General features: G+C 43.8%; 1 protein-coding gene across 10 annotated transcripts in view; it reads right to left on the bottom strand.

The window, feature by feature from the left end:
- NSD2 (nuclear receptor binding SET domain protein 2) overlaps positions 1-15966 on the bottom strand; it is an 88995-nt gene that overhangs the window by 60184 nt on the left and 12845 nt on the right. For all 10 annotated transcript variants that reach the window (XM_087434796.1, XM_087434803.1, XM_087434801.1 and 7 more), the window contains 2 exons: positions 6169-6794; positions 3168-3330 (listed from right to left, as the gene is read on the bottom strand). In XM_087434796.1, the coding sequence (XP_087290922.1) occupies positions 3168-3330; positions 6169-6765 (760 nt within the window). In that variant the 5' untranslated portion in view covers positions 6766-6794. The remainder of the gene's footprint in view (positions 1-3167; positions 3331-6168; positions 6795-15966) is intronic.

The following is a 15966-nucleotide window of genomic DNA, read 5'->3' as shown; positions in this document are numbered from 1 at the left end:
GTCAGTTAGGAAGCTGTCCTTATTCTTATAAGATCCCTGCTGACATGGGGTGAAGTGCCATGACATCTACAGCCTACATTCAGATGAGTTGGCGAAGGGGAGTGTGTTTATATAGAGAAGGAAAGAGATGGAGCAGATAAAACAAAATGTTTAAGATTGACAGATCTAGGTGAGAGTGGATGGGTGTCCACTGTACTGTCCCACTTGGAACGGTGGGCTTGAAAGGTTTTTAAATAAAAAAACAAATGAGGGCCGGCCCCGTGGCTCAGCAGTTGGGTGCACGCACTCCGCTACTGGCGGCCCGGGTTCGGATCCCGGGCGCGCACCGACGCACCGCTTCTCCGGCCATGCTGAGGCTGCGTCCCACATACAGCGGCTGGAATGATGTGCAACTATGACATACAACTATCTACTGGGGCTTTGGGGAAAGAGAAAAAAGGGAGGAGGATTGGCGATGGATGTTGGCTCGGAGCCGGTCTTCCTCAGCAGGAAGAGGATTGGCGTGGATGTTGGCTCAGGGCTGATCTTCCTCACAAAAAAAAAAAAAAAGAGCAAACAATAAATAAAATATTTCAAAAAAAAACCAAGATAGAATGCAAGTGTAATCACTTGGCATTGTTGTGAAAACTGAGGGAATATGTGGTGACATAAAGGCATTAAAAATGGGTACAAAATTATTAAAATTAAATGAGCAAACACTAAGATCCTGCAGGGAAATAACTCGTCAAACAGGAATGTTTTCAGGAAAGAGCCCTACAGGTGACCAGGGGAGAGGAGGTAGTTACAATAAAAATTCAAGTTTTAAAAGTCAAAAAAGAGGATGATGACAACAATTGCTAACATCTGAGTGCTCACTAGTCACTGTGCTAAGACCTTCCAAACAAGTGGTGTTATCATCAGCCTCATTTTTTCATACATGGGGAAACTAAAGCTTAAAGAAATTAAGTAGTTCATTACCAGATCAACCAACTGAGTTGGACTCTGGCAGGCTGACTCCAGAGCCCATGCCTCAACTTGGAGAATAATACTGCAACGTCTTAAGCAAAAGAATAAAAGTGCTTAACTAGAGTGAAGGGCCCAGGAATAAAAGACACAGGAAGTGAGAGATGGATAAAAATGGTAGTGCATCTGAATGTCATTCAGAGAGGCTGTTGTAGACTACAGGAATTATTTAACTCTAAATTAGGGGTAAGATGTGATAAAATTAAAGTTGAGGTAATAAACCCTGGTAGCCGGAACAAAAAGACATTCAAAAGACTCCTTCAGATACAAAGGTCTGAGATACTAGGAGCTCCATACAAACAAAGTAGAAATCCCAAGACACTAAAAAAGCATCAGTAGGAAGTTGCTTGTGATGTGCTATGCAGACAAATGACACAGAAGGCACGAAGCTCACGCTGACTTCTACTTTTGATTAGCTATGTGAGGACCATGCCCAGTTTTAGAGAGCTGGGAAGGAACCAGCAACACCTCATACACATCGTGTGTTTGCACCTGGACTGCCAAGGCATGAAGGCCTATTCCCAACCAAAGGGGAGACAGCCCAGCTTCTGTCTCAACTGGTATTTTTTTTCATACTCTGACCAAGTCTAGATGCCTCTAGGGTGTATCCTGGGGTCCCCGAAGGATGGAACTCCCCTGATTCTGGCAAGCTAAGGATGCCAAAGGTCCTCCCCCATGCAGTCAGAGCTGAAGCCAGTTCCTAGGCTCTTCTCCAGCCACCACAAGTCCTGTGGAGCACACATCCATGCCTGAGCCTTGAGGCAGAGTCCAACCACCCCCGGGGGTAGGAGGCCTGGGCAGGACTCAGGCAGGGGCACTCAGGACTCAAGCAAGGTCTTCTTCATCCTGAACCCACCCCCTCTCAAGTCTCTGTTTGCCAGGGAGGCTCCACCATACCCCACTCCCAGCAGCTACCTGCTCCCACGGCCAGCCGACAGGACCCAAACCTGTAGCGAGAGAAGCAATGCTGCTCCTGTGAGAGCTCAGGCCTCCAGCCTAAGACCAGGAGGGAACATGTACTCACATACTGCTGAGAGGCCATACAAGGCTGGCTGGTCAGCAGTACTGGGCCAGAGCAGCTGCCTGGCCCAGCTCACGGCTCTAGTCGCCCCCACTTCTGAAGGGTACTCAGGTCTCCTGGAGCACTAACTGGCTCAGTTCCAACTCTCCACTCACCACATCTCACCTTCCTCAAACTAAATTCAAACTTTACTCCTGAAGAACTTTCCAGAAGAATTTAAAACCATCTGATCTCTTGCTTTTTTCCTCGAAAAACATGAGTTTTTATATTACATTCTTAATATGTTCTTCAACTGTTCCATGTACCAGTTTTATATTCCCAAGTTTCATAACACCAAAGATGATCATTTCTAGTCTTTTTCCTTCTTCCCACGGGCCTAATAAAATAAACTGGGACATTTTTATAACTCAAACTTAGTATAAAGTACTATTTCTGAAAATCATGCTGAAATATGCAATCATGGTATATCTAAATAACAATAAAATGTTTATCATAAAACCTGAAAAGCAATACAAGGCAAAGACCACTTCTCCTTTAATACTAATTCGATCACATAAAGTACATATATGAGTTGGAGATAAAAAGAAATGACAATGTGTCACATCTGAATCAATCATTAAGTTTAGGTAAAGCTGCAAAAATGAACCACAGTAAACTCCACAACAAAAAAACCCGATTCAAATATGAGCAAAAGACTCAAATAGACATTTCTCCAAAGAAGATACACAAATGGCCAATAAGCAACGTGAAAAGATGCTCAACATCACTAATCATTAGGGAAATGCAAATCAAAACTACAGAAAGCAAAGCAGAATGCAGGTTTCCACGGGCTGGGGGGAGGGGAGACTGAGGCTAGTGTTTAATAGGTATTGAGTTTCAGATTTACAAGATAAATGAGTTATGGGGATGGACGGTAGTGATGGCTGCACAGCAATGTGAATGTATTCAACACCACTCAACTGTGCACTTAAAAATGGCTAAGATGGTAAATTTTATGTTATGTGTTTTTTAACACAATAAAAAAAAGGAGGGGAAAAAAAAAAAAAAACACAGGAGAGCTGTTTAAGGAAGAATAAGAAAGAAGTTTGGAGATGAGAAAGATTAAGTGCAGAAGAGAAAGAAAAACAGCCCCAAAACACAATACCTTTAAGTTTGGTATAGCTGTGAAGGAGTGGATCGGCAGAAACCATGCATGGCCACCAAGGGTAACCAGACACTTTGGACCACACCAAATCGCCGACATTGTATTTCAACAGGTGGTCTTTGTCTCTGCTGGTATTTGGACAGGACTCTTTCTTAGCTGGAATCTGAAAATGAACAACAACAAAAGACATATACTAATACATCCAACAACTACCCCTAAATCCAGCCTTCTATCCAAGGATTAACCAGGCTAGAGGTTCAAAACACACACACACATACACACACACACACTCCTAAAAAAGGAGCATGCTTCCCCTCACTGTTTTTTAGATGATAGCCCTGATATCACTTTATGGAAATTATCTCTTGCCCTTAGCTAAAGGGTCAGCATATCTAAAGCTAAAGCCTGGCACACAGTAGGTGCTCAACATTATGAAGTTCTCTACATAAATCTATTTCTTTAGCCCAGTGGATGGTCTTTAACGATGCTTTATGTACCTGGTCAGAGAAGAATTCTCACAGAACCCCGAATCCATACTCTGACCCTCCCGCCCCTCAGCCAGGGGTCTATCAGTTCTCTGCAGCATCTGCATCATCCAATGTGAAAGGAGCCAATGTGGCAAGGCGAGGACATTAGGAGGGACTGGGAGTGAGTCTCAGCTCTACCACTTGTGATCTGAGTCCTGGGGTTCTCTGAGGCTCAGTTTCTTCCATCTTAGAACACAGATCAGTCAGAGGCTAAACACCTGACAAGAGCAATCTCCCGCCCATACCACTCTTTGTTCTGCTCTCCAGTGGGACAAGCACAGTCAGCATGGCCCCTGACTACTTCCTAAGTCAATTCCTGAGCCTCCCCCTAAGAGCTCCACATACTTGGGCAAATTGCTGAACTTCTTTGGGTCTCAGTTTTCTTTTTCTTTCTTTCTTTTTTTTTTTTTTTGTGAGGAAGATTGGCCCTGAGCTAACATCTGCCAATCCTCTTTTTTGCTGAGGAAGACTGGCCCTGGGCTAACATCCATGCCCATCTTCCTCCACTTTATATGGGATGCCGGCACAGCATGGCCCAACAAGTGGTGTGTCAGTGCGCGCCCGGGATCTGAACCGGCGAACCCTGGGCCGCCGCAGCAGAGCGCGCGCACTTAACCGCTTGCGCCACCAGGCTGGCCCCCCTCAGTTTTCTTATTTGTAAACCAAGGATAAAAGCCTTGAAATCTCACTGGCTGGTACAAAGACCAGTGTGCATGATGGTGCGGACTGGCACAGAGCTGTCACATTACACACTTTCGAAAACTGATAGCTTGGGGCCGGCCCCATGGCGCAAGCGGTTGGGTGCGCGCGTTCCGCTGCGGCGGCCCGGGGTTCGCAGGTTCGGATCCCGGGTGCGCACCAATGCACCGCTTGTTAAGCCATGCTGTGGAGGTGTCCCATATAAAGTAGAGGAAGATGGGCATGATGTTAGCCCGGGGCCGGTCTTCCTCAGCAAAAAAGAGGAGGATTGGCATTGGATGTTAGCTCAGGGCTGGTCCTCCTCACAAAAAAAAAAAAAAAAAACTGATAGGTCTCAGATTATTCCACAGCATCCCAGTCTTATACATTTATTGTGTCATCTAAAGCCACATGACAACCCCATGAGGATGAGTATTATCATCCTCACTCTAAAAACAGAGAGTCAAAATTTAGGTGGCTTCTCCAAGTTTTTAAAAAACTAAATGGCAGAGCTAGGAATAACAGGCACCAGCCTCTTCGACATGAAAGAGTGAAGTTCACCACAACCATGGGCACTTCAAAAACCATTGAATCAGCCCAGATCACCAAGCTGGTCTTTTAAAAAATTCACCATTATAATTACATTAGAAAGAGCTAAACAGCTCCTAAGGACTCAAAAAACATTTTTTCAAAACCTCAAAATTCTTCATTATTTTAACAGTTTCAAGGAAATTTTGACCGTTTTCCCTCATATCTGAGGAAATTGTAAATAAAACTCAACTATAATTTTAAACTAAATATTCCAACCTTGGTGATGATACCAACCCAAATTGTTTCAGGTTCCCTCTCCCCACTCCTGCAAGTGGACCTGGAGCTTCAACTAAAGCCCAAGGAGTACCAGACAGCTTCTAGACCCTGTTTGTCTACCCCTAAATGAACAGGAGAGGCTGTAGCACCCTCCTTAGTTCCTTCTACCAAGGCCAAGTTTCCTTGCCTGTTTTACATGGCTTATACTCATTTAAGCGGTGGGCCATCCTGAGTGTCACTTTAAGACATGGTGACATAAAGCACCATGTTCTTTCGTCATAAGTTAGGGTTCTCCACCCCAGCCTTTGATGTGTGAACGCTCATTCATGTGTGTTCAAGTGTCAGGCTTTGTGCTGGGAACCAAGAACATGAAGATGTAAGACACAGCCCCAATCCTTAATGAGACCAACAATCTGTGGGACCACCCGGTAGAAGAGATGGGTAAGTGGACAGTGAACCATGTGGGAAAGATGACCGGAGCACTTCTGTACAGCACAGCTCTGCTTCCCACTCCTTAGATGGTACAGATTAAAGAAGTCCCACGCTAGATCCCAATGAACCTCCATTGACCATACTCAGGCTAAAGAACGTCTTTTGAGAGGGGATACATGAAAACAGGATATTCTGAAGGTTAAGGGCTCTGGAAATGGTCAGAACTGGGTTCAGAAACTGGTTTTACCTCTTTTTAGCCATTTTAATCTTGAACATTTAGTTAACCTCTCTAGGCTTCACAAATGGCTCAGCAGGCCACTGTGAGGCCTAAAGGAAGGAACATCAGGGTATCGTGGAGCTGGGGGCCCAAGCCACAGCCAAGGTTCCATCATCAGCCATGTGCAGACAGGGCGACCTGGAGAGCAGACACACGGTAGCCTGTCCCAACCTCCTCCCCTCGCCACCCAGCACATGGAGGTGTCCTCACATGGTTCTTCTGTTCACTGGAACTGGCTGCTGCACTCTACCCTGCCCCAGACAGAACTCCTCATAAATACCTTTTTATCTGAGGGACTCGAGATCTTGGACACCAGAGCTGCTTCCACAAGGCCCTGCTCCAGTAAGGAGTCATATTTTATGCTTCTCTTCCTATTCCTTCTTGCCTTATTGTCTGGTTTCTGTCCATTTTCTTCTGACTGGGACACAGTAGCAGCACCATCACCACAAATGGAAGATTCAAAGAGAGGTTTCCCATTCATGTATGTTTTGGTGATTCTCAGCTTAATTTCAGGAGAGCCATTTTTGATAGGGGTAGTGTTAGGTGGTGTCCCAATTCCTTTCATTTCCTGGGACTCAAAACGCAATTTGGCATCGTGAGCACCGGGTTCTCCATTAAACACACGGGAAGTTAGATCTTTCAACTTCTCAGCTGGAATAAAGGGAAGTGCATCGTGGCCATTAAATTTCTGCATGACCCCCTCCTGTAGACTGGTAGAGAGTTGGGCTTTGCTGAGGAATACAGAACATTCACGATTCACTTCACAGTTCTGAGTCTTTCCATTTGTATTGCCAAGGATTTCTGGTGTCTGCTTCATCTTTATGCACTTTACAACTTTCTGAACAGAAAGAGGACTTTTTTTGATGCTAAATTCCATTCAGCCCAGATGCTTCCGTTCTTAGAACACTACAGTATTAGAAAAACAAAAACAAAAAGAAACATATATTTAAAACCTAAGATAAGTATGCTAACACCTCTACAGCTTTGTGGGGGTTTTTTTTGAGGCAATTTATGGTGTTTTATATAAAATGATTTAGGTCACAGGAGGCAGTTCTAATACCACAAAAATGACAGAATCACAAAATGATAAAGCTGAAAGGAAAGGAAAAGGGTTAATTTTTAAAGGGGAGAACACAAAAGTGAGGCAAGGAAACTTAAGTGGTTCCACCACCACTAACAAGCAATGTGGTCATGGACACATTACTCAATCTCCTTAATCACTCTTAAATTTTTTTTCCCCCCAAAGCCCCAGTAGACAGCTGTATGTCACAGCTGCACATCCCTCCAGCCGCTGCATGTGGGACACGGCCCCAGCAAGGCCAGAGAACCGGCGCGTCAGCACGAGCCCAGGATCCGAACCCGGGCCCCCAGCAGCGGAGCGCGCGCGCTTAACCGCTAAGCCAAGGGCCAGCCCTCCTTAATCACTCTTAAAGCTGAGATTACCACCTGCTGCCAGTACATGCGCCTGAGGCAGCTAACACAAAGCCAGGCCTGTGCAAGAGGATAAAAGAGCTTAAAAAGAAAACAAACAGTCCCTCCTGTCACAGCTGAGGATGACTCCCAGGCAGAGGTTCAGCGATGCACCCAAGGTTACCTGGTCATCAAAGTTTAAAACCAGATCTTTCAATGCCTGGCACAGTATTAGTTCCTGACTGTTGGCAGTGGTGGGGGGCAAAAAGCCAAGAGTTAAGAAAGTGAGAAAGCAGTTCTGGTTTATGCTCAGGCTAGTACTCCAATCTCTACCCTCTGCACCCCACTCCTTGCCCTGGTCCAAATTACAAGCTTATGACAAGGAGCACTGCAATAACGGTAAATTTATTTAGCTATCACCTGAAGATGAACTAGTGGAGGGCAACACTGCTGAGCCATAACATGCACTACTTGCAACAGGCCACACCGGCCACATGAGGCCCAAGTACAGAGGGGGTTGGTTTTAGGAAGACCCCTCTGGCTGCAATGTGGTGATGTGGGATCTTCACTGCACAGCTACAGTCCCCAGTCAGGGACAGCCAGTAAAAGCGCCAAAACCCCAAAGAGCAGCTAGCAACAGGGAACACGCAGGCACCTGTTCCAGCTGGGAAGACATCCGCCAAGGGTGCACTACGACGGCCACCTCCCAAGAAAGTGCAACCAAGAGCATCAGACTCCAGGGAGAAGTTGAGAGTAAGGACCAGAGCTGCCCACTGATATACAACAGCAGTTCTCAACTGGGGACAATTTTGCTCCCCAGGGACATTTAACACTATCTGGAAACATTTTTGATTACCACCACCAGTGGGCTACTACTCACATCTACTGGGGACGGTCAAGGATGCTGCTAAACATCCTTCAACACACAGCACAGCTCTCACAACAAAGAATTATCTGGCCAAAAATGCCAATAGCATCGAGGTCAAGAAAGTGATGTGCAGCAATAAGGGGCTGCCAGTGTCTGCAATCTGCAGTTTCCACAGACATGACTGGGGGGGAAGCCAGACAGCTGAGGTGGGGACAGAGGAAAAAAACAGCAAATTTAACAACCCCAAGTTCCAGTTTAGCTTCACATGCCCTAGATCACCTTTTGACACCGGAACATACATAAAAGTGTTCTGTTTGACTCACACAATATTTTTCTTAAAAGTAAATCAGAGTAGGTTCCTATTCTAGCTCATGTCAGACTAACTGGACAAAAAAAACAACTACCTGATGGCACTCAGGTAGCAATCAGCCTTAGAGGGCACAGGCTGCCTGGGGCAGGACTCCAGGCTTCAAGAGCTGGGCTTGGCAGCCAGAACACAGAGCTGAGGCACAAAACAAGGGCCTGGGCCTGCCTGGGCTCCCTGCGCAGAGCCCACAGCAGGTCAGAAGGGTGTGGAGAGCAGCCAGCCACAGTGGTTCAGAGCAGAGAGTGTGGAGGCCACTGCCTGGGCTGGAATTCTGGCTCTACCACTTACTACAGCAAGTGACTGCAACCTCTCATCCACACTCTGGTTCCTAGGGACAGAGGACCAGCCTCATAGGGTAGTTCTAACCATTGAGGAGAAAGAGCAGGCATCACCCAGAGCAGACCAGAGTGTCTGCTGTCACAGCACCATCATCATCCGAGCTTCGCCACTGGCTAGCCCAGGACTGAGCCCTCAGCAAACGCCCACCAGAAGCCATTGGGAAGACAGAATCACCCTCAAGAAATCTGCTCTAGAAGGCTGTGGTGCCCCAAATCCAGAGCCAAGAAACTTAACATAAAAATGGGTCTAGTATGGGGGCCAGCCCCATGGCCTAGTGGTTAAGTTCAGCACACTCCACTTAGGCAGCCTGGGTTCGGTTCCCTGGCGCAGACTTACATCACTCATCGGCAGCCATGCTGTGGCAGCGACCCACATACAAAATAGAGGAAGACTGGCACAGATGTTAGCTCAGGGAGAATCTTCCTCAGCAAAAAAACCAAACATGGGTCTAGTATGCGTGATGCTGGTAGGGCCCTGCAAAGGCAACTGGGAAACTGCTCAGGGGAGCTTCTACAACCCAGAGCATGCCTGGAAGATCTCTCCGCAGAGGTGAGTAGGAGATAGAGATTACACAGCACACAAAACCACCACCAGCAGTGAGGAATACTCAAGGAGCTAGGCATAGGGTAGCATGAAAGGTCTTCCACAGACTAAAACTAGGATTTTTTTTTCCCTAAATTGCAGATTTGGAAAGAAAAACAGGCACTAAAATAAAAAACTCAATAGTGCATTGAATATAGCAGACTAAAGCAGCTAAATATATAATAGATTAGAAGATAAATCCAAACAAATCACCAAGGCATATGGCTGATAAAGAGATAAAAAATATGTAAAAGGTATTAAGAGACATAACATTCATGCTTCACTCTTTCAAAACTTTATAGAGTGCTTATGATGTACCAGACACTGAATTTTAGGTCCTGGGGTTATAGCATTGAACAAAATGGGATAAAAAATATTCTGCCACCCTAGCTAATGCGATAAGACAAGAAAAGGAAACTAAAGGTATACAGATCAGGAAGGAAGAAATAAAACTGTCTTTTTTGTGTGTGTGAGGAAGATCAGCCCTGAGCTAACATCCATGCCAATCCTCCTCTTTTTGCTGCGGAAGACCGGCCCTGAGCTAACATCTATTGCCAATCCTCCTCCTTTTTTTTTCCCTTTTGCTCCCCAAAGCCCCAGTAGATAGTTGTATGTCATAGTTGCACATCCTTCTTAGTTGCTGTATGTGGGACGCCACCTCAGCATGGCTGGACAAGCAGTGCATCGGTGCGCGCCCAGTATCCAAACCCGGGCTGCCAGTAGCGGATTGTGCGCACTTAACCGCCAAGCCATGGGGCCAGCCCATAAAACTGTCTTTTGTTCATAGATGACATGACTATGTACGTAGAAAATCTGAAAAAAATCAAAAAATATCCTGGAAAAAAAATAACAAAGAATTCCTGGAACTAATACAAACAATTATAACAAGGTTACAGGATACCAGGCTAATATACAAAAGTCAATCACATCCCTATATACCAGCAATGAACAAGTAGAATTTGAAATTAAAAACACCTTTCACATTAGCACCCCCAAAAAAGGAAATAAATACTTAGGAATAAATCTAACAAAATTTACAAGACCTATATGAGGAAACCTATAAAACTCTGATGAATAAAATCAAAGAACTAAATAAATGGAAAGATATTCCATGTTCATGAATAGAAACATTCAATATTATCAAGATGTCAGTTCTTCCTAACTTGATCTATAGGTTAAATGCAATCTCAATCAAAATCCCAGCAAGTTATTTTGTGGATATCAACAAAGTGATTCTAAAGTTTATGTGGGGAAGCAAAAGACCCAGAACAGCCAATGCAGTATTGAAGGAAAAGAACTAAGTTGGAAGACTGACACTACCTGACTTCAAGACTTACTATAAAGGTACAGTAATTAAGGTAGTTGTTGCACTGGCAAAATAATGGACAAATAGATCAATGGAACAGAATAAAGAAACCAAAAATAGACTCAAATATATTCAACTGATCTTTGACAGTGGAGCAAAGACAATTCAATGGAGCAAAGACAATCTTTTCTACAAATGGTGCGGGACCAATGAGACATTCATCCACATGCAAACAAATGAATCTAGACACAGACTTTACACCCTTCACAAAAATTAACTCAAAATGGATCATAGATCTAAATGTAAAATGCAAAACTATAAAACTTCTAGAAGATAACATAGGAGAAAACCTAGATGACCTTGGTTTGGCAGTGACCTTTTAGATACAACATCAAAGGCACAATCCATGAAAGAGATCATTGATAAGACTTCATTAAAAAAAAATCTTCTGGGAGTCTCTCTCTACTTGCTAGATGGGATGCTGCCCGCTTCATGAATCACTGAATAAAGCCAAGGAGATCTTCAAAAAAACTTCCGCTCTGTGAACAACAATGTCAAGCCAATGAAAAGACAAGCAACAGACTGGGAGAAAAGGTTTGCAAAAGACACATCTGATAAAGGACTGTTATCTAAAACATACAACATAAGTGCTTATTACCACTGAACCGTACACTTAAAAATGGTTAAAATGGTAAATTTTACATTATGTATATGTTACCACCAAAAAACAAAAAAACAAAAAACAATACTCTGCCCTCAGGGAGCTTACATTCCAATGGAGTTCCAGGAGAGACTAGGAAGGATGGGAAAAAGGCAATTTTCAAAGAGACAACAATGTAAATATTTCCAGAGATGAAAGGAGACTCAAGTATTCAAATTAAAAGAGCACCCAGAGTTCTGAGCAAGATAAATAAAAACAAATCAATCCCTAGACACATCATATTGAAACTAGAGACCATGAAGGGATAAAAAGAAAATCTTAAAACCTAAGTACCCATAAAGAATAAGTTAATTGCCAGACTTAAGAGAAACGGTAACACAGACCTTTATTTAGCCTCAACAGATAGGAGTAGATGATGGAGTCTCTTAAAAGTGTTAAGGGAAAATAATTTCCCATTTAAATTACCATTTTTGACACACAATGACTAAGGGAGTTTGATATACATATTCCTTTCACAAAAGAAATGCAAAAAGAGGTACCAGAGCAAGAATACACACTCAGAAGAAAAGAACAGGATGCAAAAGGTAAGAGGAGAGTGGTAATTCTAAAACAATTTTTATATTTAAAAAGAAAGTGAGGATTCCTTTCTCTCATTTATCTGCACTCTTTCCAGAAAGCGAATTAAAATGACAGGAAAGGAATTTCAAAAAAAGTGTAAACCCACAAGGACAAAGACAACAGAGGAATGAGAGTTAGAGATGTCAAACGAGGGAAAGCTGATGCGGAGGTATCAAATCAACATTAGAGATATGCTGCTTTAAGAGGAAGACTAATAACTTAAGTTCTCTTATTCATAAATATGTCCTAAAATAACAAATATAATATATAATCATTGTAAAAAGGAAAGAAAACACTGAAACAGAGTGAAAAATGAAAATATGGAAGTTAAAATGGAAATTCACAGCTCAGAGTTATCAGTGGTTTTCCAAGGGGAGCAGGAACAGGGTGGGGAGAGTTAAGCATCAGATTGCTCCTTTTTATAATAAGCTCTTAAGAATTATATAATTAATTCCTTACATTTCACAGAATATATATAATATAACCTGACAGAGTAAGTGGCTGGAGAGGCTGGGCAGCCCCCTACAGGGCCACATGGAATAGAGGAGGGGTCTCCAATGTGAAGGGAGGGGCAGAGCTCTCAGAAGGGAACAATCAACAGTCAAAATTATTCACTGAGCACCAGGCCCTGTTCCAGCAATTTGGAAACAGAGCAGTAAACAAAGCACATTGCTTATTCTTGTGGAGCTAATATTCCAGAAGGGAGAGACAGAGATTTTAAAATGCAGATATAATATGGTAGGGAAAGAGTAAAGAGAAAGATGCGGTGGAGGGTGGGCTAAGCAAGCCCCAAAGCTTGTTTCCCCAAGGCTCTGAAGCGGAGGCATACCAGGCCTCACTGTCCTACCCTTCCGGTTGCTCAGATGTCCAGCTGTAGCCCACTCTGTTCATTCTGTGAATCTAAGGGAGCAGAGAATCACCTTGAAGAGGTCTCAATGCTAGGACAGCAGTAAAGCCTTCAAGACACGCCCCAGAGCCAAGTCAGGAAAGGGACCAAGCTCCCAGTCATTCCTCCAGGGGCAAAAGAGAGACTTAAACAGAAAATCAAAGTTTGCAAATATAATTTATATACACATACACACACATTCCCTTGTTTTCTAACATTTAACACTAATCTACCTGGAATACATTTTGGTTCTGCCTTCACAGAATGATGACAGAACCTCCATTCTTTTTTTTTTTTTTATAATTTTATTTATTTATTTTTTTCCCCCCAAAGCCCCAGTAGATAGTTGTACGTCATAGCTGCACATCCTTCTAGTTGCTGTATGTGGGACTCGGCCTCAGCATGGCCGGAGAAGCGGCGCGTCAGTGCACACCCGGGATCCGAACCCGGGTCGCCAGCAGCGGAGCGCGCGCACTTAACCGCTAAGCCACGGGGCCGGCCCATAGAACCTCCATTCTTAAATCAAAGAACTCTATGGGAAGAACAATGAAATCAGTACCATTCGCTATAGAATGGGGGCTGAGGGCAGTGACCACTCTGCTACTCCAAAAGAAGAATTCTGTAATGAGCAGCTTTATTTTATAGAATTTACTCCCAGCAAAAGTTTTGCTTCTCCTGCAGAAATGCACCTACGACAGTAAAGGCTTTGTAACTGACCTGTTTCGTGTTTTGTTTGGCTGCAAAGAAGCTTAGAGCCACAGGCAAGGCTCAATGTTAGCCTTGGGCCTACCTATCTGTGCTGCTTCTCTCCCCCACAACCCCAACTCTAACCTTATGACAATATATAACTTGATATCTTCCCTGGTCCCATTACCAGTTTTTGCTCTATATATTCTTAGTGTAACATGTCAAATCTTTGGACCTCTCATACACTGCTGAGGAGGATGTAAAATGGTACAGCTGCTGTACCAGTAGCAGTTCCTCAAAAAGTTAAACATAGAGGGGCTGGCCCAGTGGCGCAGTGGTTGGGTTCGTGCGCTCCACTTTGGTGGCCCAGGGTTCACAGGTTCGGATCCCGGGCGCGGACCTGCACACTGCTCTCATTGGGCTGTGCTGTGGAGGCCTCCCACATACAAAATAGAGGAGGACTGACACAGATGTTAGCTCAGGGACAATCCTTCTCAAGCAAAAAGAGGAAGATTGGCAACAGGTGTTAGCTCAAGGCCAATCTTCCTCAACAACAACAACAAAAGTTAAACATAGAGTTGCCATGTGACCCAGCAATTCCACTCCTAGGTATCTATCCAAGAGAACTGAAAACTTACGTTCATACAGAAACTTGTACAAGAATCCTCACAGCAGCATTTATAAAAGCAAAAAACAACCCAAACGCCCAACAAGTGATAAACGGACAAAAGAAACGTGCTCCATCCAATGGAACAGTCAGCCATAAAAAGGAATGAAGCACTGAGACATGCTACAACATGGATGAACCTTGAAAACATTATGCTAAGTGAAATAAGCCAGTCACAAAAGGCCACATAGTGTATGATTCTGTTTAAATGAAATGTGCAGAATAGGTAAATCCATAGAGATAGAAAGTATAAATGGTGGTTGCCAGGAGCTGGGAGATGAGTGGGAATGTGGAGTGACTGCTCAATAGGTACGGGGCTTCTTACTGAGATGATGAAAATATTCAGGAATTAGGTAGTGGTGATGGTTGCACAGCACTGAAAATATTCTAAAAACCACTGAATTTGGGCCGGCCCCGTGGCTTAGCGGTTAAGAGCTCGTGCTCCACTACCGGCGGCCGGGGTTTGGATCCCGGGCGCGCACCGACGCACCGCTTCTCCGGCCACACTGAGGCCGCGTCCCACATACGGCAACTAGAAGGATGTGCAGCTATGACCTACAACTATCTGCTGGGGCTTTGGGGGAAAAATAAATAAATAAAATTATGAAAAAAAAAAAGAAAGAAGGCTTCTTTTAAAAACCACTGAATTATACACTTTAAAATGCTTAAATGGTGAATTTTATGGGGGTTATGTGAATTTTATCTCAATTTTTAAAATATCAAATCTTTTGTTGAATGGGAAAAGTATTCAACATATTAAGTTGTATTGCTCATATATATCTGTAAAATATTTTCCCTCTAAAATATACTTAAAGCATAATGATAATTCTCTGCATATAGTAGGGGCATCTGCTGCAAAACCTGGGAACTCCATGTCTAAAGAATTGGCCTCAAGTCCATGAGATGTGCAGTCACAGCCCTGACCGCGTTCCTCATGGCCTGGCAGCCAACCCTGCCCCAACTGGAGAAAGACTGGAGTTTAAGTCTAGAGACAGAGAACATTGGAGGGTTCACAACTGACGTGGGAGAGGGCACTCAAAGCAGAAAGGTGATGTGAAAGTCCAAGGGTGAACTATAAGACGCAGCCAGCCAAAGGACACCTACCAGGACCCAGGGAAAACACTGATACTGACAGTGGGGTCCTGACCAGTCTGCCCTCATGAAGCCCTCCACCCAGAGAACTTTCATCAGCTCCTGAACCTCCATCTTAACAATGAGACTTCAGTCAAAGGGTGATCACGAAAACTTATTACGAGAGACAAGAATTTAAAAGCAAAAGAAAACTAGGAACACACAACACAGGGAATGAGCGAAATCTCAAAACACACTCCCATTTGTAGTTAAAATACACACTTCTACCTAGATATGCTCTACCTCTGGCTACACTGTTGCCTCTAGGGAGGTCAATCAGGCAGCTGAGGAATGGGGTAGTAGGGAGATTTTCACACCAAACCCTGATAGCATTAGGTTTCTTAAAAAGAGAAAACACACATGGAAAGCCCAAAAATAACGAAGCAATGCCTTTAAATTTTTGAGAGAAATTATCTTCAATCTAAATTATATGCCCAACGAAGCTATCAATCAAATATAAGCATAGAATAGATCAATAGGGCATGCAAAGTCTCAAAAAATGTTGCCTCCCACACATTCTAACTACCAGAAGGTATATCACCAGCATATGAAGGTA

The sequence above is a fragment of the Ceratotherium simum genome, chromosome 8, assembly GCF_057802395.1.
Source record: "Ceratotherium simum simum isolate JZ-2026a chromosome 8, ASM5780239v1, whole genome shotgun sequence".
In the NCBI taxonomy this organism is placed as follows: Eukaryota; Metazoa; Chordata; class Mammalia; order Perissodactyla; family Rhinocerotidae; genus Ceratotherium; species Ceratotherium simum.
This window is presented reverse-complemented; position numbering and strand designations above follow the sequence as displayed.